Source organism: Cenococcum geophilum (genome assembly GCF_001692895.1).
Source record: "Cenococcum geophilum 1.58 unplaced genomic scaffold K441scaffold_2, whole genome shotgun sequence".
In the NCBI taxonomy this organism is placed as follows: domain Eukaryota; kingdom Fungi; phylum Ascomycota; class Dothideomycetes; order Gloniales; family Gloniaceae; genus Cenococcum; species Cenococcum geophilum.
In genome coordinates, this window is record NW_027137560.1 from 4,291,982 (window position 1) to 4,317,846 (window position 25,865).

At 37.6% G+C, this 25,865-nt stretch overlaps 3 protein-coding genes across 3 annotated transcripts; 2 read left to right on the forward strand and 1 right to left on the reverse strand.

Moving 5' to 3' along the window:
- Window positions 1-98: 98 nt before the first annotated feature.
- On the forward strand, window positions 99-2,879 carry K441DRAFT_444104 (uncharacterized protein; the record flags this gene model as incomplete). Its single annotated transcript, XM_067641677.1, has 5 exons — window positions 99-711; window positions 779-1,468; window positions 1,580-2,584; window positions 2,643-2,694; window positions 2,753-2,879. Coding segments are annotated over 5 exons (2,487 nt in total), but the record flags the coding sequence as incomplete, so codon positions are not given.
- A 197-nt stretch (window positions 2,880-3,076) lies between these two features.
- On the reverse strand, window positions 3,077-4,196 carry K441DRAFT_651464 (uncharacterized protein). The gene has a single exon (XM_067647201.1). The coding sequence runs from the start codon at window positions 3,911-3,913 to the stop codon at window positions 3,353-3,355; it is 561 nt and encodes a 186-aa protein (XP_067510019.1). The 5' UTR covers window positions 3,914-4,196; the 3' UTR covers window positions 3,077-3,352.
- K441DRAFT_415999 (uncharacterized protein) lies at window positions 3,916-4,074 on the forward strand (the record flags this gene model as incomplete). Its single annotated transcript, XM_067641525.1, has 1 exon — window positions 3,916-4,074. A coding segment is annotated over one exon (159 nt), but the record flags the coding sequence as incomplete, so codon positions are not given.
- Window positions 4,197-25,865: the final 21,669 nt, after the last annotated feature.

Consider the following 25,865-nt stretch of genomic DNA (forward strand, 5'->3'; position numbering starts at 1 on the left):
TCTACTACTACTGCCACCTTTGCAGCGAACTTTACTGTTCCTGTTGTCAAGTTGACCACTGTGGTGGTCGTCACGCGCACCGAGGCACTCCATATGAAGTCTATCAACAAGTAGAAGCAGTGCTTGCTACGGTAGAAGATGAATCATCACGACATCAAATGCATTGCTATGATTCTTTGGCACGGTGGATCGGCATCACCATGCCAGACGACACAGACAATACACAACCAAGTCTCTGTGGTTACTCACGAATAGCGGACCTGTTGACAGATAGCGTCCCGGAAATACAGTATCCCAGCCTCGTATCGTTCATCGGTCGTACTGGATCTGGGAAAAGTACCTTGATAAGAAGCCTCATCCGCTTCAGCCGTCAGAATGTGCCGAGTCCTGGTATGGAACCGATTCCCTCAAGTCATGTTGGGGCGCATAAGTCGACAAGCAGCGACGTGCATTTATACAGCGATCCCGGCACCGAACACGAAACGCACCCGCTGCTACTGGCAGATTCGGAAGGGCTTCGTGGAGGACCACCGGAACCAAGGCCTGATTTCGTCGTTGCCACAATTAACGACCAGAGAACGATTACATGGGCCCTTAAGGAGAAGGCGGATAGGATGCACATCGTAGGGCATCTATATCCAAGATTTTTATACACCTTCTCTGACCTGATTTGCTTTGTGGCTTCCACAGCACGGTATGTGAAGTTGCGATGTCCTTGGTCCCTAGTGCAATAATTACTCTACTCACGATGGTGGTGTTTTAAGTGAAATCGAAAGAGATACCGTGGATCTCTTGGAATGGGCGTCATTGGGCTATGAAAAAACGCTCAACCAGAGAACGCCGCCAGCATTGCTGGTAGTGATAAACAATGCCGTGGAACTCGAGGATCGGTCTTGGTATGATGTGAACGATGCTACACAAAAGTGGCTCACACGACTTGACGAATCCGTTGACCCAGCACGTCATATAACGTTCTCAAAGTATGAAGAACTGAGGGGCAAGTGGTCTCGTCGGGGCACGGAAATCTCTAAGCCTTCTCAACTGCTGTTACGCTATTACTCGGACTTCAAGGTAGTGTGTATCCCAAGCAAATCGGCCAGATTGCAAACACACAGTGATATCCACTCTCAATATAAGAAGTTGCACAGCGAGATCAGAACATTGGCTCTATCGACATCAAAGAAAAAGGAAGAAGCAAACCTAATTCTAAACACAGCTACTTTTCAAATGTACGTCCAGCAAGCTCTAAACCACTTTGCCGAAGAGCACGGAAAGCCATTTGACCTTGAGGAGGTCTCAGGAAACATGAGGCCGGCACCAAGCAAGTTCAAGGATCATGTCGTTAATGTCCTTCTGCATATGAGAGATAAGATCGGAATTGATAAGGAAAGAATGTTGCTGGAACGGATGGCTCCTTTGGTGGCGGCCGCAGTGGCATTGTCGGCCAGCCAGAGCGGAGAGGACGTAGGTGCGTAGCCGGCGTGACTTGACTTGGTTCCCTCCGCTTCTTATGGAGCTGGGAACGGCAGAAGACGCGACTTACCCTTCCTTGCATATCGCAAAACTGACCGAAAGACAGATATTCAGACCCACTTTGACCGAGTCTTTGCCCGATACTGTGAAGAGGCTTGTGACAAATTTTATCAAGAGCACTGGCGATGCGAACAGACCCTGAACAACAAGCGCTGCAAAAATGTCCGAGGAGGTCACACAAAGGGGCACCAATACATATACAACCCAAAGGAAGAAAATGGAATCTGGATAAGTAGTGGCGACTTCACTGCATCATACAATCCGTCATTGTTCACCAAGCTTGTCGTTGAGCATCTTTTGCCTTTGACTACATATAATGCTGAAATTCACAGGCAGACACTGCAGAAAGCGCAGTTAATGGACTGGGTGTGCAAGATCCACACCAATAGAACATGCCTTTCCTGCTTATCCAACAATCCCGAGCATCTATTGGCCTGCAGACATGTTTTGTGCAGTACTTGCATGGCAAACTTTGCCAGCAGCGGAGGAAATGAGCATTTAGCCAGCGTGTGCATAATGAGATGTCCGTTTGGGTGCATTCCACAGCAGCCAGGGTGGCCTTGGACATCCTTCATGAAGCCACCTTCGGCTGGCGTGCGGGTACTCAGCCTTGACGGAGGCGGGGTCCGTGGCATTCTGGAGCTCATGGTGTTGGGGTACTTGCAAGATTATGTTGAAGTTGAACTTGGTCCAGACGTTCCCGTCATTGAGATGTTTGACCTGGTGGTGGGAACTAGTACTGGAGGAATCATAGCACTTGGCCTCGCCCATTGTCTCTGGGATATTCGGGATTCAATAGACAAGTTCACTGATCTTGCCAGCAAAATCTTCAGTCCGCGCCCCCTCAGAAGTCGATTTTCCCGGTATTTATACAATCACAAATATCGGACAAGCGTGGTCGAGGACGCGTACAGGAACCTCTTTTCTAAGAAAGAGCTGTTGATCAGTGGTCAGAGGGCGTCGCCTATCAAGGTTGCGGTAACAGCAGTCTCCGGTATAAGCGGTTCATACAGGCCGTATTTAATGACCAATTACAGTCGACCATTCGTTTGTATGTAACTCTCGATCTCGGATGGTTTCCCTTCTGACACGGCTTGCAGATGGTAGAGACTGGCTGGTCAGGCCTGATACCTATGATCAGGAGGTAAAAGTCTGGGAGGCGTGAGTATCCATCTCTACATCGGCGGAGGTCCCACACTCACGCAAATACGCATAACAGAGCACGTGCAACCTCGGCAGCTCCAACGTTCTTCAAGCCATTCACGCACTCTGCCACCGGCGTCGTCTACAAGGACGGAGCCCTAAAATGCAACAACCCCATCCGGATCGCTGATTCCGAACGACGCTCGATCTGGCGATCCGGAAACAACTCCCTTGACCTCCATCTTTCAATCGGCACCGGTGTCGGTCCGGAATATTTCACGAAATCACTGGACAACACCGACCAGAAGCCCAAAGACGTAGTTCAGCACCCCGACCGCGGCAACAAAATCGGCATCGCGGTGCTCATTGAAATTGCCACAGACGCAGTCAAAGGCACGATGGACTCAGAGTCCGAATACGAATCATTTCGGCGGGACCTTCATGGCGAAGAAACCCGCAGGCGCTACCACCGCTTCAACGTCCGCATCAATGATGGAAAGCCCACGCCATCCTTGGACGACTACAAACAAATCCAACGCTTAAAAGGTTTGGCTAAGCAGTATTGCGAGAGTGAAGATATGGCACTACGGCTTCGGGAAGTGGCCAAAATGCTTGTCGGCTCCACTTTTTACTTTGAGAAGAAAAGCTGGCGCAGATTGTCGAGACGCTGGGTGTGTCAAGGGACCATGCACTCGAGGCTTTCGGCTGGGCGGCAACAAGCGTTGACCGTGTTGTTTGCAAAAAAGTTGAGTTTTGTAGTGAGAACGGAGAAAGCCCCGAATGCTGACGGGGAACCTGAGTTTGAGACGACGACTACCATACCGGCTGCTCGATGGCCTATGCCACTGGAATTCACGGTTTCAGAGGCGTCGAAGGATAGAAGGATTTGTATTGACGTAATATTTCCAGACGGATTCCAGTGTGCAATAAGTGGCTTCCCAACGACTATCGCGTAGAACCATCTATAGTAAAGCCAACAAGCCTCCACAGCTTCCTGATGGCCATCGTTCAAGGTAACGCCGGAATTAGCGATGGGAAACAGCACTGCGCGCACCAAGATAGCAGCCTTATTATCAACATGACCCTGACTATGCAAGCGCGAATATGTTTGGCGCAAGCCGCGGACTGATCCTGGAGTCTTCATTGAAGGTGATAATGCAGGTTCAGGCGTAGGTTTTTTGCATCCCCACGGTTCACGGACAAGAAGTTCGCTTTTGGCGCCGTGTGGATACCGCATCTGATGGGACGGTCAGGCTCTGGAACTCGACCACGGGCGCATCGCGGCTGACGCTCGTGGGCCCCTGGGATCGGGTTAATGCCGTGGCATTCTCGCCGGACGGTAAGCTGGTTGCGTCTGCATCTCATAACGGGACGGTCAGGTTCTGGGATTCGGCCACAACTAGATTTTCCTCTTTGATCAGAAACAACGCCCTTATTCCCACGGGGAAGACATCAATAAGAACATTGATGATCCCATTGGTCAAGACTCCGATTCAGAAGGCAAGGACGGGTGAAATCAAGACGAAGTGATTGGTATAATCGCTCGTTAGGTGAGAGTGTGCGCATTGGAGGAAGTAAGTGGATGTCTTATGCATGCTTTGTGTCTATCGAAACGCCATTCAGCTTCTGTCGGTGCGAGGCGAAGACGACGAAGAGGTATCTTGGATAGCGCGTCAAGAATTTTGAGATCTTATATACAAGTAGCCCAAACCGGCCCCTTGGACTGGAAGGCGATGTCAGAAATAGAAGCCCCAAGTCCTTTTTCTCCGCTTTAACCTCTTGCAGAATGTAATGATCGGAACCCGACCGGTGGCAGTTCCAATTGCTAGAATATTGCCTTCGGAAACAGCCTGAACTGGACTATAATCCAAAGAAAGATACCTTCTTATATCCTGTCAGTGCTCGTCGATTCATCGCTTCCGCCGCCTCATACTTTCCCTGGTCTCTTGGGCCATCCGCGGGGATTTTTGGCCGGATCTATTGATCATCTTTCCGAACCTAGCGACGCTTTCGTATCTATGTGCCCTAAACTTTATTGAACAGACCTCCACGCTGCATCCACCTCGGATTTTGAAAAGTTCCATTCTCATAGGTGTAAATGTCTACTGTGGGTATTCACTGTTAACCTGTTAACCCGCAAAACGTCATGATACAACGCCACTCCATATTTAATGCAAATAAATATGTCATTACGGTGTAATCACTTATGTTCCTATGGAAGGGCCGATGAGGTGCTTAAAGGAGAGGGATTATTGTGGAAGTGTTTGTCGAGGTCTTGTATCGGGAGGATGAATGAGAAGTTTGACGGGTTAAGGAGGACAGTTGATAGATAGGTTGTGAGGAAGGACATGAGGAAGACGGTAAGGAGCTAGCTGTCGTTGGAGGTGGTGAGGAAGGGCGCGTTAAGGGAGGTGTGGTGCTAGCGCTCGTGAGGGAGCTCGCCATAGCCCTGGTAGCAGTACCATAGTAGTAAGGAAGAACATTTTGGTGCTCGTTGGAGTTGATAGGTGCGGCAAAAACTTCTTGCAAATAAGGGGACTTTCAAGCGTTGACGTCAAATGGGAGCCGCCGCAGCGCCAAGCATCCGGTTTGTCGGGGGCAACAAAATCTTACTAGGCTTGTGAATGCGAGAATGCAACTTGTGGGTAGCTGCGAATGGAGCAGAGGTGGATCGTAGGCTTAAACGCAGAGCGACTTTGCTGAACTGCGCCGCGAGCGATCAACGAAGTAGAGTCGGGTAAGGCGTCCGCTCTGACGCGCAGGCTATGAAAGTGGACTGGATAATACATGCGGCCGTTTTTCACCGCCTGAAAATGGCCCTTCGTGATCTTTGGTAACCACGCCTTGAGGGATTACATAGTCGCAGCCTCTTCTTATTTGTAGGGCAAATTGGTCGATAATTGACGTGATCTAACTATTCGACCAAATATAGTCTGTTGACCACGGAGGTAGCTTTACTGCAGAGGTGCGACGGTTGTTATTCGACATCAGTATCAGCTGGTATCAGTCTAGTTTTGACCTGTTTGACCACTCTCTGGGGACCCCTGTAGAGGGTTACTTTCTTATGTATATTAGGGTTCTTAGAGCCACCTTAAATAAAACAAATCGCTCGTTTATTCTATGTCTCTACCTATTAACTAGCTTATATTACGACTTATAGTACCTCTCTAGCTAATAGTTATAAGCCTAGTAGCCTTTTAAGTACTAGGGAGATCTTAGTAGCTAAATAAATACTACTAAGCCGCTTTAAGCATAATTCGTTATAAAATCTTACGTCTTTTTACATAATCTTAATAGTTAGACAACTACTACTAAGTCGCTTTAGGTATAGTTCGTTATAAAATATCGCGTCTTTTACGCGTAAACGCGTCTCTTTACGTAATATACATCTCTTTACGTAATATATATCTCTTTACGTAATATATATCTCTTTATATAACTACTCTCTTAAACTTTAAGCTACTATAGTACCTATAACTACTAACTCTACTAATTCTCTTTTACTGACTTAAAAGGACTAGCCTTTATAGTTTTAATTTATCTATTAAGAAGTAAACTTTATAAAGATCTAGGACTATATAGACCTAGATAAGGCGGAAACTAAATATAAAAAAAAACACTAAGCTAGACGTACCTTTAATAGTAGTAACTCTAGTAGCAACTATAGTTAACTCTAGTATTTACTAGAACAGCTATACCTAAGTTATTAAATTAGTAAGGATAATAAAATAACTAATAAATTAAGCAATTTATAAAGATAGAGAATACTTTTTAAGCTCTATCTAATATTTATAATAAAAGTCAATTTAAGACTTTAACCAACCGCCACTAACTTTAACAATTTATGCCCTGTTTATATGCTAATATTTTTTCTATTATATATATTACTTATTCCCAATATACTTTTATAGAGTACGACGCCCATATATAATATATCTAATTTATAGAGTTATATAGTAACATTTGCGGGCCCTAATAAAGTTATAAGCTTCTATAGAGCTATAGATATAAAGAGTGTAACGGAACCTTATAGTAGGAACTACAGTGGGTTCTATTAATAGGCTAGGTGTGTAGGAACAGATAAGTTAACAACGTAATAACAACTAGTGGAGTAGTTGCCTAACAGATTAACTCTAATTATATTCTAAAAATCACTATAAGAAAGGAACTATCTAGGTAGGGACTAAGGGTCCTTAAATATATAACCGTACTCCTAAGAAATCCTTCTTATACGTAAGGTGCGTATTGTCTATATTAAACGTAACGTTCCTTACATTTAACACAGCTAATATGTTTAACCGTCATATAACTTACTTACCATTCTTTATTATATAGTTTTACGGGTTCTATCCTAAACCGTACTTATATTAACTAACTAGCTTCCTCTAACTCTTCTCTAAGTAGTTATAACATTGTACTTAAAGCGTCCGTAATACTATCTCCCTCCTTTTTATCTTTGTCCTTAAAGATACCTAGTATCTTTAGGTTATTTACTAGAGGTGTAATATCCATCTAATTAATTTAGTTAATATTCTTACTTATTATACCTAAAGCTCTTTTTTTCCTTTCTTAGGTTAAGCGTCGCCTTTATACTGTTTCCTTAATACTATTACTAGGTAAAGTAATAGCGATTCCTTACTCTTATTATGCGAAAGAGGGGTTAAGTTATATTATAATCGCGAGTCCCTCTAGTTACCAACCATCCTCTTATTCTAAATATACTTGCGCTAATATACGTTTGTTATATAACGTTCGTTTTACATCTAATACTAAATATACGCGGTTTACTATTCTTAATAGTTTTTAGGTTCCCTTATTAATTGCTGCTAGGGTCCTAAGTTTAATTTACTACTGCGAAGCTTAACGGTAAGCTAGCCTCTACGCTGCTTGCAGTCTAGCGTACCTTAAAAGAGTCTGTATATGTCCTTAAAGCTTAGCGTCTAGCTTATACTCGTCTTTAACATCTTAAATATATTCGTAAGAAGGTTGTCAGGTGACGAAGTCACATCGCCTATATGTATTGTTCCGCACAGCCGTGTCTGGCATCAAGCCAGTCACTCGTTTACCTTTTGCGGGTTTGTGTGGCTGAGTGGTGCGGAGCTTATCACCTCACAAAGGTTCGTTTTAAGAAATAAAAACTTATAGAATAAGGTTTATAAAAACTTAGCGATAAAAGAACGGATTCTTTTCTAATAGAGAAGAAAATAACTCTAAGTAATTTAGCAATTGTTCTTCCTATATCCCCCTTAGGTGGTTTATTCTTTAGTAATCCTTCTTTATTAATATTACCTAACCTTTTTTCTTCTAATACTCCTGTACCTTTCCTATAGCGTTCTTCAAATTTTCTAGTGGCTCCTAGGTAGTCTCATTATAGCCTATCTACTTTACTTTATACTATGTTTTATTATTAATATCCTCGTAACTAACGATCTTTAAAACTTGCTATTTATCCTCTTCTTGCCCTCTATATATGTCTGCTTTATAGACTAGTGGCTTAACATTCCTATATACTAGCTCTAGCATTACAATATACTATATAGGGTAGATCTTTATTTTAGCTAGTAGGTTTAACTTAAATATAACTAATAAAATCCTCTTTTTAATTTTAAAAGGTCCTAGTCTAATATAGTCTAACTTTTTACTTAGTCGTTAACTCTTAAAAATTTTGTATAGTAGCTATACTTTATCCCCCTCCTTAAGATCTGGTCCCTTAAATCTCTTAGCGTTGTAATACCTTTTTATTCTTTATTATACTACCTTTACTATTTCCGTAAGGTTTATATAAAGATTTATTAATATCTCTATTCTTTACTTAGCTATACTACTCGTTTTCTTTACTTATTATAGTAATAACAATGTTCTTAGCTTATATCCGTAATTCGCCTTAAATAGTAATATTCCTATTTCTTCTTAGGGTGTTACATTATATGCAAACTATATAACTAGTAATAATAATACCTAATTATTCTGTATATAATTAATATAGTATTTTAGATACTACTCTAATATCTAATTTAGTCTTTCTATTTAACCGTCTGTCTGCGGATAATATATAGTAGAAGTTGCTACTTAAACTCCTTATTCCGCCAAAAATACCTCCTAAAATGCTACTATAAATCTTAGATCCCTATCCAATATAATCTTACTTAGTGCTCCGTATCTTATAAACACTTTTTTTACATAGATTCTAGCGACATCTTCCGCTAAGATTTCTTCTGTGCATACTATAAAGTATCCCCACTTCGTTAGCTTATCTACTATTACTAAGATTACGTTATAATCTTATCCGGTAATAGGATCTCTTAACTTTAATAACTTTACGATAAAGTCCTATAATATAACCTCCTATAGTCTTTCTAGTATTTTAATAGGTTATAGCCTTCCATATAGCTTATGCCTTATTAGTTTATTTTTTTTAGTAATCTAGGCATTCCCTTATAACTTACCTTGCTAGTCCCTAGATTTTATTAATAATATACTCTTCTTAAAGTCTTAATACTAAGCCTATAGCTCTATTATATCCCTAAGTTAGTCCCTTATAAAATAACTTAATAAACTCCTTTACTATACTCTTAGGTACGTACATTACTTCTTAATTTTCGTACTGCTCTAAGTCCTAATCCTCTACCTATATGTCTTAGATTCTTTATAACTAGTTACTCTCTAGTAATTTATAGGTCTAATTAACTTCTCCTATTACTGTAATCTTCGGATAATTATATCTAATTAATCCGTCTATATCTTTTCGTAGTAAAGCCCCTAATGGCTTTTTATTGTTTTATAGTTTAGCTTTTCTACTTAGAGCGTCTGCTTGTATATTGTCTATACCCTTAGTATACTAAATCTTAAAATAGTATTCTATAAGTATCTCTACCCATCTAACTTATCTCCAGTTAAGTTCTTTTATTATTAGGAACCCTATTAGGTTCTTATAATCCGTCTTAACTATAAATAGTTTCTTTATACCTTATAAGAATACTCTCTATTCCTAAAGTGCTGTAACTATACCTAATAACTCCTTATTATAGATGTCATAGTTTAGTTCTAATAGTGTTATCTTTTAACTATAGTATGCTACTAGGTGCCATCCATTTTTATATTTCTATAGGAAGTACGCCCCTAGTATAAAGTCTAATATATTCGTTTTAACCACTGTCTCTAGTTTTAGTTAGTAGATTTTAAGGATTAGGTCTTAAGTAAATAACTCCTTAACTTTCTTAAACAATTTCCTCTAATCTTCTCCCTATACCTAAGGTTCTTCTTTCTTTATTAACCTTGTAAATAGCTTAATATTTTTTAACTATTAAGCTATAAACCTTTTATAGTAATTGCAAAACTCTAGAAATAATCTTAACTGCGTAATATTCTCTAGTTCTTGCCAATTCACTATAGCCTTAATCTTCTTTAGATCTATGCTAAGTTGGCCTAGTTTAATAATAAATTTAATAAAATCTGTCTTCCTAGTAAAGAACTCGCATTTCTTAATTGCTACTAGCATTTATTCTTTCTATAGTCTCTTTAAAACCCATTTAATATATTCTCCATGCTCTTCCTTACTTATTAAGTAGATAATAATAATATTAAGATATACTATAATAAATTCATCTAAGTATTCTCTTAATATATTATTAATACGTTTCTAAAATGTTACTAGTGCATTTATAAGCCTAAACTATATTACTAATAGCTTATGTAGTCCTTCCTTTAACTTAAAGGCTGCCTTTTATTCGTCGCCTTCCTTAATCCTAATTTAGTGGTACGCCTATCTTAGATCTATCTTTATAAAGATTTGCGCATTGCCGATTCTATCTTAGATTTCGCTAATTAAGGGTAAAGGATACCTATCTGTAACGGAGCCTTGTAGTAGAAACTACGGTGGACTTGTTAATGGGCTAGGTATATAGGTATTGCAAGTAAGTTAACAACGTAATAATAACTGGTGGAGTGGTTGCCTAACAGATTAACTCTAATTATATTCTAAGAATTACTACAAGGAAGGAACTATCTAGGTAGGGACTAAGGGTCCTTAAATACACAACCGTACTCCTAAGAAAGTCGTTGCTCTATCTGCTCCGTCTGCTCTATTTACTCTATTACAGATCTCGCAGATTACACAGATTATATAGATTATATTATATAACTCTGCTTACTATTCCTCGTTATATAGTTTTACGGGTTCCATCCTAGACCGTGCTTATATTAACCAACTAGCTTCTTCTAACTCTTCTTTAAGTAGTTATAATATTATACTTAAAGCGTTTATAACACCATCTCCCTCTTCTCTATCTTTATCCTTGAAGATACCTAGCATCTCTAAGTCGTTTACTAGAGGTGTAATATCCGTCTAATTAATTTGGTTAATATTGTTACTTATAATGCCTAAAGCACCTTCTTCTTCTTTAACTCTTTGTTATACGCGTACAGTTTCTTCTATACTATTGCTTAGTAAAGTAATATTATCTTCGTATTCTTATTACGTAAAAGAGGGGTTAGTTTATATTGCGTTGGCAAGTCCTCTATCTTAATAGCCCTCTTTTTATACGGAGTGTACTAAAGCAAACGTTCGATTATCCTGCGATGTTCGCTTAATTTTTAACGCTAAGTATGCGCGTCCTATAACTCTTAATAGTCTCTAAGTTCCCTAAGTAATTTATTATAGGGTCTTATATTTAATCTACCGCTATAAAGCTTAATAGTAAGCTGTCCTTAGCGCTGCTTACAGTCTAACGTGCCTTAGAAGAGTCCGCCTGTGTTCTTAAAGCTTAGCGTCTAGCTTATGCTTGTCTTTAGCGTTTAGAACATATTTATAAGAAGGTTTATTTAAAGGAGTGGAAACTTATTTAATAAGGTTTATAGGAACTTGGTAATAAAAGAATAGATTCTCCTCTAATAGAGAAGAAAATAACTTTAAGTAGTTTAGAAGTCGCTCTTTTTAGGTCCCCCTTAGGTAACTTATTCTTTAGTAATTCTTCTTTATTAATATTGCCTAACCTTTTTTCTTCTAATACTCCTATACCTTACTTATAGCATTCTTTAAATTTTCTAGTAGCTTCTAGGTAGTCTCGTCATAGCCTATCTACTTTACTTTGTACTATATTTTATCGTCTATATCCTTATAACTAATAATCTTTAAAACTTATTATTTATCCTCTTCTTATCCTCTATATATGTCTGCTTTATAAACTAGTGGCTTAATATTCCTATATACTAGCTCTAATATTATAATATGCTATATAGGGTAGATCTTTATCCTAGCTAGTAGGTTTAACTTAAATGTAACTAGTAAAATTCTTTATATAATTTTAAAAGGTCCTAGTCTAACATAGTCTAACATCTTACTTAGTTATTAACTTTTGAAATTTTTATATAGTAGCTATACTTTATCTCCCTCCTTAAGATCTAGTCCCTTAGATCTCTTAGTATTATAGTACTTTTTTATCTTTTGTTATACCACCTTAGCTATTTCCGTAAGGTCTGCATAAAGATTTATTAAACTCTTTATTCTTTATTTAGCTATACTACTTGTCTTTTTTACTTAATATAGTAATAATAAGGTCTTTAGCTTATATCCGTAATTTGCCTTAAATAGTAATATGCCTATTCCTTCTTATAGTGTTGCATTATATATAAACTGTATAACTAGTAATAGTAATACCTAATTATTCTGTGCATGATTAATATAATGCCTTAGATACTATTCTAGTGTTTAATTTAATCTTTCTATTTAACCGTCTGTCTGTGGATAATATGCGGTAGAAGTTACTACTTAAACTCCTTACTCTGCTAAGAATACTTCCTAAAATACTGCTATAAATCTTAGATCTCTATCTAATATAATCTTACTTAGTACTCTATGTCTTATAAACACTTCTTTAATATAGATTCTAGCAATATCTTCCGCTAATATTTCCTCTAAATATGCTATAAAGTATCCCTACTTTATAAGCTTGTCTACTATTACTAAGATTATATTGTAATCTTGTTTAATAATAGGGTCTCTTAATTTTAGTAACTTAATAATAAAGTCCCATAATATAACCTCCTATAGTCTCTCTAGTATTTTAATAGGTTATAGCTCTTTATATAGCTTATGCCTTATTAGTTTATTCCTTTAGTAATTTAGATATTCTTTTATAACTTACCTAGCTAGTCCCTAGATTCTATTAATAATATATTCCTCTTAAAGTCTTAACACTAAGCCTATAGCTCCGTTATGTCCTTAAGTTAGTCCTTTATAAAATGACTTAACAAACTCCTTTATAATAGATTTTGGTACGTATATTACTTCTTAATTTTCGTACTATTCTACGTCTAAATCTTCTATTTGTGCGTCTAGGATCTTTTATATCTAATTACTGTCTAGTAATTTATGGGTCTTTTCTTCTTATATTACTGCGATCTTTAAATAATTATACCTAATTAGTTTATCTGTATTTGTTGGTTATATAAGGGGGATATCACGTAGCTACGGTTCGTAGATAGTATAATAATTGTTCTATTTTCTTCTTTAAGAAAGGGGTGAGGAACTTAAGGTTCCTTACCACGCTAGTGCCGCGGCGGCACGTGATGGCAACTTGCCGTACGTAACGGCAACTTACTATACGTAATGGCAATATGCCTTATATAGTGACTATTTGCCTTTATTCCTAACACTAGCAACTCTTCTTTTGTGGTTGCTATCTATATATATATACCGCTTAACTAGCGGAACAAAAATTAATTCTTCTTACTTACTATTACCATTGTAATATAAGTCTCGCTGTTTTAAAATTTGCCTCTTAGCACATAGTGCTTTCTTGCTTATAAGTTATAGGTAGGTATCTTATTAGTAGGGCCGCTAAGGCGCTAGCGGTAAGCGAGCTAATAGCGATTTTTTATCCCGGGGATGGAAAATCCTAATTAGCTGGTTTAAGTTAGGGTCTGCAGAATCTAACTAATTAGATAACTTTGACCGCTGGTTAAAGTTCCTAGACATCTTAAGACCTTACGTGACTAAGAAATTTCTGGGGACTCCCTTTTAACCCAACCTTTAACTCGTATATGTAGAGTATTCGTGTTAATAAACGTCTCTAGTGCCTTATTTAGGTTCGCCTTTGTTATTACATCTGCTGGGTTATCTTGGCTATTAATTCATTAAATCTTAAAGAGTTTTTAACGCTTATAGGATTGCTAAAGTGCCATAATATTGATTATAAGGCGCTTCTTCTTTATGGTACCGAGCTTAACTAAACACTTATAGAGGGAAAATAAATTGGTGTATATACTAGCGTCTATATATTGCTTAGCAGTGTCCATCTTAGCAATACACAATGCTGAGACCTCTAGCAATATTCGCGAATATCGAACGCAGTCACTATGTGGCTAATTCGCTTTTTAACACCGTTGAACTTATTAATATTTATTATTTATTCGTTTAAGAATTGTTTTATGACGCTATTACCGCTCATAACCGACTAGAACATCTATACGCGTGCACAATCCCAATAAGCAAACCTACCCGCATGACCTACCTCAACTACACCATCGTCTTTAACCGTTATACCCTCCTCTATTAGTCCTATAATGCCGTCCGAAGCTAATATACGTACTGCTGCCGTAGAGGAGCGGGAGATCGCTAGAGAACAAAGGGAACAAGCCTAAGAAAAAAGGGAGATTTAAAAGTATAATAAAGAGCGCAAAGCCCGCCTAGTAGAGGAAGCTTGCTAGCATAAATACTACTAGGCTTAAATGGCTTAATTATAGTTAGGCTTGGCCGCTTCGGCCTTATAAGCTACCGCAATAGTTGCCACAGCTAATAACCTTAGTAAGCCTCTCCCTCTTAGCGTAAAGTCGCTTAAACTCCGCCTTCCTGGCGTTATAAAAAGGGATTACCTGGATATTTTTAAGGGCACCTTTAATCTAGTAAACCTCGCCCGCCTTTAAGTCTATACCGCTTAGATTAAGATCGCCGATAAGATATAAATTAAGAACGGTACTCTAGTTATAAGGAAGGCAAAGGTAGATAGGAAGCTATTTGTAGACAAAGGCGTCTGGTTTAAAGGCTTTACTAACTATATAGTTATTACTGGCACCCTCTATATATGCCTGCCGGACCTTATTACTAGTATGCTTCTCTAGATAAATATAATTCGTACCTTATTAACCTAGTATATCTAGGTAAGTTGCATACTTAATCTAGCACTTAACTATTATACTTTTATAATAACCAATGGCTAACTAGAGCCCGCTAATTAGAAAATGCTAGCCTAGTATATAGCGCCATACCTTACAATGTCTAGTACTATCGGCTTTGCCGCCTTAAAGAGACCTAAGTCGGATACCTCCTATACCCCTAATACCTGCTATAAGTTTAATAGTAGAGGCTGCGATAATATAGCTTGCAAATACCCGTATAAGTGCTTAAAGTGTGGTAAAGATTACGCCGCATTATCTAAAGACTACGCCTAGGAATAGTAAGGCGAACCTTATAAAGTAGGGTCTAGCCTAACTATAACATTAACGTTAATTATACGTCTAGGACCTAGGCCTAATATGTTACTATTATTCCCTACCTTTATAAAGGCGAAGGCTTTCCTCTACTCTTTATCGCCCCTAAGGATCTTAGCGTGGCACTCCCTTCTATCTAACTACCCGGGTAATTTACTAGCTATCTTAGTAGGTATCCTAATCTATAGCTATGAGTTAGGAGCCGAATCTGTCCCTACCTTAAGATCTTGTAGGAACCATAACTCCTCTTAGAATAACGCCGACCTTATCTCTAAAAAGATAATATCGGACCTTGTAAAAGGACGTATTAGAATCGTGACAGGGCCTATTATAGTCTTACCTCTTAGCCTAGTGCTAAAATTAGATGGAGGATACCGCCGAATTTATAATCTCTTCTTTCTACTAGCATTTTTAGTTAATAATGCAATCCTAGAAGAATATGGAGCACTAGTATACACTATAGTTACCGCTATTTAGGCCTACGTTATTTTTGCAGGCCGTGGATATCTACTGCTTAAGAGAGATATTAAAGATGCGTTTTATATAGTCCCCCTATCTTATAGAGCAAGAACATTAATAGGCTTCTCCTGGGAAGGTGTTACCTACTAGGAATGCTGCCTATCCTTTAGTCTTTAAACTGCGCCGTTTATATTTAACCTCTTCGCGGAAAGTTTGTACTGGATACTCTATTTATAACTACCTTACAAGGTAAAACACTACCTAGACGACTTTGTCTTTATTCTTACCAACCTAAACAACCTAACGGCTGTTACCTAGACTTATATCTCTATTACTAACTCCCTAGGTATCCCTTAAAATAGCTCTAAAGATATAATAGGAACTACTATTAACGTTCTAGGATATACTATTAATACCGTATAAATGCAAACTCGTTTATTACCACAGAAACAATTACGCGCTATTAAGAAGGTCGCTACCGCACTCTAATACGACTTATTATCGTTTCTTTAAGCTTAGCAGCTTATGGGCTACCTTATATAGTGCGCCTACGTAATTAGGCTTAGTCGATCTTACTCTAGATCCCTTTAAATCTTTATTACTGCTTAGCCGGAGACTTTAGTAAATAAGTATAAACCTAGGCGATTTAGTACTAAGTTGTGAAGTAACTTATATGTCTAGCTCGACCTACTTACTACGAGTAATAAGGTATTGTTCTTTAATAACGTTAAGCGTACCCGCATTTATCTCTTTACTAACACCTCTACCCGGTTTAGGTTTAGCGGTTTTTACTTCTTTAAGGAATTTAAACATGAGGATAACTAGTAGTGGTATACTGCCAACCTCCCTTAATCTTAGGCGTTTAGTATATTGCCTAAGCCCAGTTAATAAGTAGACTATATCAATCCGAAGGAGATGCATGCTATTGCTTACGTATTTAATCTATGGTTTACTAACTAGCAGTATAGCGCGCTATCTATCTATACCGATAGTATAGTAGTTTACTAGGGCATCGGAAAGACTGTTGTCCGTAGTATAGCAAACGAATTACTCCGCAAGATTATACTAGCTGCTATAGCTTATGATATTATAATATCCGTAAAGTAGATCCTAGGTAATTTAAATAGCTTAGCTAATACACTATTTTAATTCCAGGCCACGGCTATCTATTAGTTCTGCCTATACTAGGCCCTTAATTTATTACTACTAAAGCTAACAAGTTTTTAACTAGGTGCCGTAAACCTGTTAAACTACTTATAACCGCCTATAAACTTTAAGGATAATATTAACGCGCCATCTGATCTCTACGCGCTCCTTTTTTAGTATGGCCTTACGCCAATAACGCGTAGAAACTATTCCTTAGTAGTTAATAGCTAGGAGTTATACTGCGTACTTAAAGGAGTCTCTCCCTACCTAGCCAAGCCGCGTGATCTAGGCGAATGGATCGCCTGCCGCACGTTTAGTATCTCCTAGCTATAGATAGGTAGGCTTAAGGCTGAAACCTTACGAGCCTACGTCTCTGTAATTCGCTCGCGTCACGTAGATTACAGCATCTTAATTGCGGCATTTAAGGACCCTACGGTACACTAATTACTCGCTAAAGCAGCCGCTATCTCCCCCTTAGTAAAAAAGGCCAAGTAGCCTATTACTAGGGATATTTTAGCCTAGGTAGTAACACACGGCTCCTCACTCCCGGAGATTAACACTAACGCCGCGTTTACCCTCGCATTTGCTGGATTTCTACGGATGGGTGAGATTACGTATACTATGGCGAAGCTTAAGAACCAAACGACCTTTCTAGCAAGAAAGGCTACCTAATGTGATATTACCTTTACACCTAGTGGGATGACATTCCGCCTTAAATAGAGTAAAGCCGATAAGCAATACCAGGGCGTTAATATTGCTATTACGGCGGTAGGCAGCCTATTATACCTAGTTACTGCTATAACGAAGCTGTTTAACAGGGACCCTTAACCCCTTAACTCCCCCCTATTTAGTCTTAATAGCAAACCCTTTGCCTTTCCAGTGGTTTGCAAGATCCTTTCCTCCCGTCTTATAGCCGCTAGGGTTAACCTAGGTGGCTACTTAAACCACTCCTTCTGCTAGGGTGCTGCCTAGTTTGCTAAAAATTTAGGGTGTTTATATCAGCAAATTTAATAACTAGGTTAGTGGTTATCGGAAGCCTTTCGCCTATATATTAAGACTAAGACCACTGACCTCCGTCGCCTTAACTCTTATTTCCAGCGTAGTGTACCGCTCTTAGCGTAATGATCGCTAGAGAGTAGGTTAAGATGTTAAGAGGGCCGCTAAGGCGCTAGTGGGTCTGTAGAATATGGTAGAACGCGATAAGGTGGTAGAATATGGTAGAATTTAACAAGGTGGCAGAATATGGCAGAATTCAATAAGGTGGCAGAATATAGCAGAATTCGATAATGTGGCAGAATATGGCAGAATTCGGCAATATGGCAGAATATGGCAGAATTCGGCAATATGGCAGAATATGGCAGAATTCGGCAATATGGCAGAATATAGCAGAATTCGGCAATGTGGCAGAATATGGCAGAATGCGGTAATGTCTTGTTGGGCGTAGGTGCTTTGCTTAGGGACATCTGGTCGCTTTAGGGCAAATCCTTAGTAGATTTAAGTGCTAGGTACTAGCAAAACCGCTAAGAACTAGCCCTAGAGTGACCTTATAGCCCTGCGCCTCCCAATTATACGGTAAAAATTAATTATCCTCTTACGTGACTGCGATAGATAGATACTAGCGTCTATATATTGCTTGGCAGTATCCATCTTAGTAACGCACAATGCTGAGACCTTTAGTAATATTCGCGAATATCGAACGCAGTCACTACGTGGCTAATTCGCTTTTCCTACCTACTATCTTTTATACTCAGTATGCACTATATATAGATAGCGCTTTAAGGTAATTCTTTAGTAGGTGCTAGGAACTAGCAAAACCGCTAAGAACCCGCCTTAGTGCGACTACCACAGTTAGATAGTTTTGTAGCTATAGGCTTGCGGTCGGGGATATCTAGTCGCTTTAGGGCAAATCCTTAGCAGATTTGAGTGCTAGGTACTAGTAAAACCGCTAAGAACTAGCCCTAGAGTGACCTTATAGCCCTGCGCCTCCCAATTATACGGTAAAAATTAATTATCCTCTTACGTGACTGCGATAGATAGATAATTGTAGGGATAACGGGAAGTTCGAGTTAATTTGTAATTATCTTTAGGGTAGTTCTAATTGCAATTGCCATATTAATTCTGCTAACTATTTTATATATCTCTGACGCTAAAACACTTCGGGTAACGCGCTTGCTTTTAGTTAAGCTTTAATAGATAAGATTGCCATAGATTATGAAGTTATTCTCTTTAGTAAATTTGTTTATAATAATAATCTTATATCCTAACTAGAAGCTAAAATCTTTATTATTTATAAACGATTTATTAATAAATATAAAGAGCTTAGCGGTAGGAAGATTAATAGGTATATAGAGTAGTCCCTAATTGAGATGGTTTATTTGCCAGAAAAGACGTTTATTTAGGGCAAGAACGTCGTCCTTAGTTAGTTCCTAGTATTAGGCGGCAACGGAGAGATTAAATAAAGCCTTAGGTTAATAGATAGAAGTAATATAAGCTCCGCGAGCGCGTTACTCTATATATCCTTGCTTTAGGGAATTAATATTAATAACGTCGATCTTCTTACTTTAACCCTTCTGGCGTAAAGCAATGGAATCCTTATTTAGGGAGAGGATATATTTATTAAAGAGTAATAGTGTTATTAAGTTAAGCTTTTCCTTTGGCTTTGCTATAAGATTTACCTTTACTAGCTTATTCTCTTTAAGAGCTAAGAATTGGTCGTCTCCTAAGATGATTGTATTATTAGTTTATATACTAACGATTCTGAATGGGGTTCCTATAGTTGTAATAAGGAAGCAGGGATTAAATATAGAAGTAGTTATTAAAAGCTTCTCTTTATGGTGCTTGCTATAGGTAGCCTACTAATAAGTTCCTGCCTTTGTAATTCTATATAATAGCTTAAGTATAACTATAATTATATCTTTAGGATACTAGTGGCGAATTTGCTCCGGAAGGTATGCTAATATTAAGCACTAAAGGTGCGTCTTTAATTGGGTGTAGGCTTAAGTAATATCTTATAAATAAACTGCCATTTTATTCTTTATTAAGGAGGGAGCTAATGTAATAATAACTCGCTGACTAGCTTATTAAATCGTGGGAGATTATATAAGAATTATCTCTTTGCTATTATTGTTGTAACCTTAGATAATAAACCTTAATTTCTCAAATAGGGCGTTAGTAGCTTTGCCCTTAATCTTATTGACCATTCTTAACTTAAAGATGCGAACTCTATTGAATTTAGTAGGGTTATATTTCTTAAATTTAAAGACTTCTTTTGTGATAAGACCGTTAATCTCCTACTTGTTAGATGCTTGGAAAGGAGCTCCTGGGGTTATAATACGACCTTTCTTTTAGAGCTGTTTTGCGAGCTTAAAGTCAGCCTTCTCTTTAGCTATTATAAAGGCTATTAATAACTTAACTTTATTCTTAATGGCGGCAATAAATTATTCTTTAAAATTAATAAGGTGTTAGTAATTTTGTAATCTCTTTAGGCGACCTCTACCGCGTTATAGTTATAGCGTATCTACTATAATTATATCGGGATTATAGTCGCCTTCTAGAGTATATTAATTGTGGTTCTCTTTTAGGGCATTTTCTGGGGCATCCTATAAAGGCTTAGAATTGTTATCTTTGTAGTAAGGCTTAATAACAGTTAAATGGAATTGGGTAGGTCTATAAGGCATCTAAATAGTATAAGTTTAACTATTAATTATAATAAGTTAATATGGGCCTAACTATCCTCCCCTTTTATACCATACGCGTACTTTAGACTAGAGTGGCAGATCGAGCGTAGTTAAGGTGTTTAGGCTATTTCTTATTCCTAGTATGTTATTAACCTAGCGTGTAGTATAGAGGCGTTGCACCTTTTTTATTGCCTTATGAATCGCCTTAGCTCGTTGCATAATAGAGGGAGATAGTAGAGAATTGTTAGTTATTTATGGGTAGGCGCTAAAGACTAGTAATATAGGTATAAGTTTATCCGGGCCAGCGGAATTGTTAATAGCTTTAACAGCTATTTATAAGGTAAGTTCTTTACTAGCGTCCTTTAGTTCTAAAGAGATAATCTTATATACGTGGCGTAATGGCGCGTAATATTGCTCTACTTTTCTAATATTATTATGTGCCTTAATAGGGACTTCCTTAACCTTAATTGCCATTGCCTTTATTTGTTGTTGGAACTCTACAGATAAGAAGTTCTTTCCTACATTGTGGACGATTTAATTAGGGGGTTTTAGGTAGATATTAATCTAGTATAACCAAAGGGTATCCTATATATTCCTAGCTAACATATTCTTTAAGAATTGTGCGGCTTAGAAGGAGGTTAAGAAGTTAATAACTTAGAGTACTAGCTTGCCGCTAAGGTATATAACGTTGATGATAATATAGAAGTTAAAGTTATAGTTATCTTTAAGGGTGAACTTGAATTGGCTAGGGGACCTCTGGTTTATTTAGTAGTAGTAGTAGTATTTTATAAGATGCTTAATTGCCTTAACCTTAACTTTATGGCCTGCTTACTAAAGAACCCTAAGTAATTAGTAAACTAATAGGTAACTAAAACGATGGTGTAGTTGGCGTAACTCTAACTTAGTTAAATAGCTCTAAGTAACACTCTTTTCTAGTTATTAAAGGAGTAGCTAAGGGTAACCCTACTTGCGTATAATAGGCACCTAATTATCTCCCTACACGAGTATATTTTTAAGGTTATTAAGCTTAACGCCTAGTTTATCTATATCTCTAATGCAAAATAGAAATAGGGTATTTATGGGAATAACGTGAAAAGTGATATACTCTAAGGGGGTTTAAACCCTAATTGTGCTGAGAGAGATTATAGTACCTTTGCTAAAATAAATCGTGTGTTAGCCTGCCGTTAAATAGTTAATCTAAATAGAGCTATTAAGCTGCTAAAGGGCTCGAACTTAAGGTTCTCCTACTATAGATACTTTTGCGGCTCTAGTATCCGGTATAATACTATAAAAGACGTTTGCTAAGTATTTATTGTTAAAGGAAAACGCGGAGCTCTCCTTTAGCTTATTAAAGATATCTAACTTCGTAATAAAATNGAGNGTAGATTAGTTATTAAGAANAGCAACNGTTTNTNTNCNATTTACCTTACTATACTTAGTAAAGTATTAGTTAGGTAAGTAGTCCTTAATTTCTATATCTATAAGAAGCTGTTTGGTCTTATTAACCTTACCCTTAAGGTCTTCTATGCCTTTGTATTAAACTAGGAAGCTTTAAAAGTAGGCCATAGTGACCTTGCAATTTCCGACGTTTCTTATATTTTGATAGAACTTATTATATACCTCTTTTCGCTCATTAAGGGAGTATCTAGTTAACTAGCAATTTAGCTTCTTATAAACGTAGTACTTTTTTTAGCAATTACTTTAAAATAAACCTCTATAAGGACCTCCATAATTACCTTATAGTTAATATTAATTATACCCTTTACCGTATTCCCTACCACGGCCGCTATATATTTAATTAGTCCAGTTATAATCGTATTAGTTGGGAACGCTTAGTTAAGTAGGGCTTTCGGTATAGAGCTATTGAGATTCTTGTGTTCGTATTATAGTACCTATAGTGGAGCGTAGCTCGGCATATACTCCTTTAAACATATCTATAGGTTTATATAGCGCTAAGTTGTACTTAGGAACGCTATGGCATGCTAAAATAACCTAGTCCCTTAGGCTGTTCTCGTTTTGGTAAGTTTTGGTAAGTCTATATTAGATTTTCTGGAGTTTATTAAAGAGTAGTTAAAGGCACTTTAGGCAAGTCGTTATTAGGTTAGAAGTGATAACTCTCTAAAATATAGTCTCCCACTATTTAGATATATAGAGTTGGCGGTTTTTATTAGTTTTAAAGTGGGCTCTAGTAAGCTAAAGCATTATATTAAAGCTATAGTTTTTACCTATAATATAGTTATAATAGAATGTTACCGCCTATCCCTTTAATATAATAGAGAAAGTATAATAGAACTAGTGGCGTTAAATTCTGACCTTATTATAGCAGTTATAAAAGACCTATAGTTTTACTCTAAGTATATTATATAATTCTTCTTTAAACTTCTTCTCTTTGTCTAAATATACCTTTATTAGATTTGTGACTTCTTAAAATAGAGGCTTATTGGTTGGCTGGGATAAAGGAGTTAAAGGTAGTAAAGGTAGAGAAAAAGCACCTTTAGGTAAGAGAGCACCTTTAGGTAGAAGAGTAGCGTTCTGGGGGTTTTGTTTTAAATTAAAGTTGCCTTCTAAAGAATATAGGTTAGTTTTGGGTTTCCGTAGTTAATGTATAATCTTAGCTTCCGTCTATACTGGTTCTTCTATACTAGTAAGAACGGCGTAAATATTACTAGTAATTGGGTTACTGTCCTTAGTAATATACACCCCATTCCTTTAGAGGGAGTCTTAAAAATCCTAAATAATATTAACATTACTAAGTGCCTAGGTATTGGCGGTCTATCCTATAAAATCCTCCCTAAAGTATTCCCATAACTATAAATTGGCGTAGTGGCTATTTTGGTAGAATAGAATATAGTATAAGAAAAAGCCGTTAACTTGTTTTGCGGTATAGGTTATTATATTAAAGGTAAATGCGTCCTAATCTTTATTAATAAGTTTCGCGTATATAGCTACCCCTAGTGGTAAGGAGTCTCTTTAGTTATTTGGAGTGGCCATAGTTATATCTTCGGAAGAAGGGAATATTAGTAGTATAGGGATTGTCGTTTGGTACGCGTTCGTGACATATATTTGTAATTATAGGGCTTAGGACTAGTTCTGGCCTTAAATTGCGAAGACTTATAAAGCGTATTGTTTTGTATAATAGACGCAAGAATCTGTAATCTAGGGAAGGCTTAGGACCAGTTCTAGCCTTTAGATCCTTAGATTCGTGGAAGAGTTCTATTTAAGGTTTAGGACTAGTTCTAACCTTAAAAGACAGCTTCCCTTAGCACGAGTAGCACTGGTATAGTGGCTCGTCTCTTCTTAGTAAATACCTAGCTGTTCTGTAGCATAACTATAAAGTTAACTACTAATTAGTGTTGGTTATACAAGGGGGATATTACGTAGCTACGGTTCGTAGATAGTATGATAATTATTCTATTTTCTTCTTCAAGAAAGGGGTGAGGAACTTAAGGTTCCTCACCACGCTAGTGCCGCGGCGGCACGTAATGGCAACTTGCTGTATATAACGGCAACTTGCTATATATGACGGCAATATGCCTTATATGGTGACTATTTGCCTTTATTTCTAATAGTATCTTTTCGCAATAAAGCCCCTAATGGCTTTTTATTATTTTATAGTTTAGCCTTTCTACTTAGAGCATCTGCTTATGCATTCTCTGTACCCTTAGTATACTAAATCTTAAAATGGTATTCTATAAGCATCTCTGCCTATCTAACCTGTCTGTAATTAAGTTCTTTTGTTATTGTGACGGCCAAACCACCAGCCAAAAGGATAGTGCACGAAGAAGATCAAGATCGACTTCGTAGCTTGTGGTTCAACATATATGTACCTGAATGGGCGTCCAAGGTCACGTGACGTCACAACCGTCACATCACCCCCGCCTCAAGACAGGCTTACGTCCTCGTAAGCCACCCCCGCCCAGGGCCCTCGCGACCGACGCGCAGCACAGCCCCCTATCCACTAAGGGCTCACCTTAGTCTGCCATATATGCCGATCCTCCGACGCGCAGGGGCCACCCCACGTATGCATTCGTGTGGTAGTTAATACACTGCTCGGTCCTAGGACCATAAGGTGGGGTATTATAAGCGCCCCGGGAATCGAACCCAAAGCTACCTCACGACCAACGTGGTATATAATTAATCTTAATCTTATGTGACGGCCAAACCACCAGCCAAAAGGATAGTGCACGAAGAAGATTAAGATCGACTTTGTAGCTTATAGTTCAACATATATATACCTGAATGGGCGTCCAAGGTTACGTGACGTCATAACCGTCATAGTTATTAAGAACCCCGTTAGGTTTTTATAATCCGTTTTAACTATAAATAGTTTTTCTATGCCTTATAAGAATAACCTTTATTTCTTTAGTACTGCTACTATACCTAATAACTCCTTATTATAGATGTTATAGTTTAGTTCTAGTAGTATTATCTTTTAACTATAGTATGCTACTAGGTGCTATCCATCTTTATATTTCTATAGGAAGCACGCTCCTAGTGCATAGTTTAATGTATCCGTTTTAACTACTGTCTCTAACTATGGCTAATAGATTTTAAGAACTAGCTCCTAGGTAAACAACTGCTTAACTTTCTTAAACAGTTTCTTTTATTTCTCTCCCTATGCCTATAGTTCTTCCTTTTTTGTTAATCTTATAAACGGCTTAATGTTTTTTAACTATTAAGCTATAAACCTTCTGTAGTAGTTATAGAACCCTAGAAATAACCTTAACTATATTATATTTTCTAGTTCTTGCTAATTTACTATAGCCTTAATCTTCTTTAGATCTATACTAAGTTGGCCTAGTTTAATAATAAATTTAATAAAATCTGTCTTCCTGGTAAAGAACTCGCATTTCTTAATTACTACTAGTATCTATTCTTCTTATAGTCTCTTTAAGACCCATTTAACGTGTTCTTTATATTCTTCCTTACTTATTAAGTAGATAATAATATTATTAAGGTATACCATAATAAATTCATCTAAGTGTTCTCTTAATATATTGTTAATACGCTTCTAAAACGTTACTAGTGCGTTTATAAGCCCGAATTGCATAACTAGTGGTTTATATAGTCCTTCCTTTAACCTAAAGGCCGCCTTCTATTTATTGCCTTCCTTAATTCTAATCTAATAGTGCGCCTATCTTAGATCTATCTTTATAAAGATTTGCACGTTACCGATCCTATCTTAGATTTCGCTAATTAAGGATAAAGAATACCTATCCTTTCTAGTAATGCTGTTTAACTATCTATAGTTAATGCATAGCCTAAGTTTTCTATTCTTCTTTGGTACGAATAGTACTGGATATCCCGCTAATAACTGCGATGGTCTAATATATCCCTTTTAAAGATTTTCCTGGATAAACTCCTTAAGTGCCTATAACTCTTTTTTTATTAACTTATAAGTTGGGTAGAACCTTAAACTTG

What these genes read in the sequence shown, in the direction of transcription:
- K441DRAFT_651464 (XM_067647201.1), bottom strand. Translation starts at nt 3,913, where the DNA reads ATGCGGTATCCACACGGCGCCAAAAGCGAACTTCTTGTCCGTGAACCG.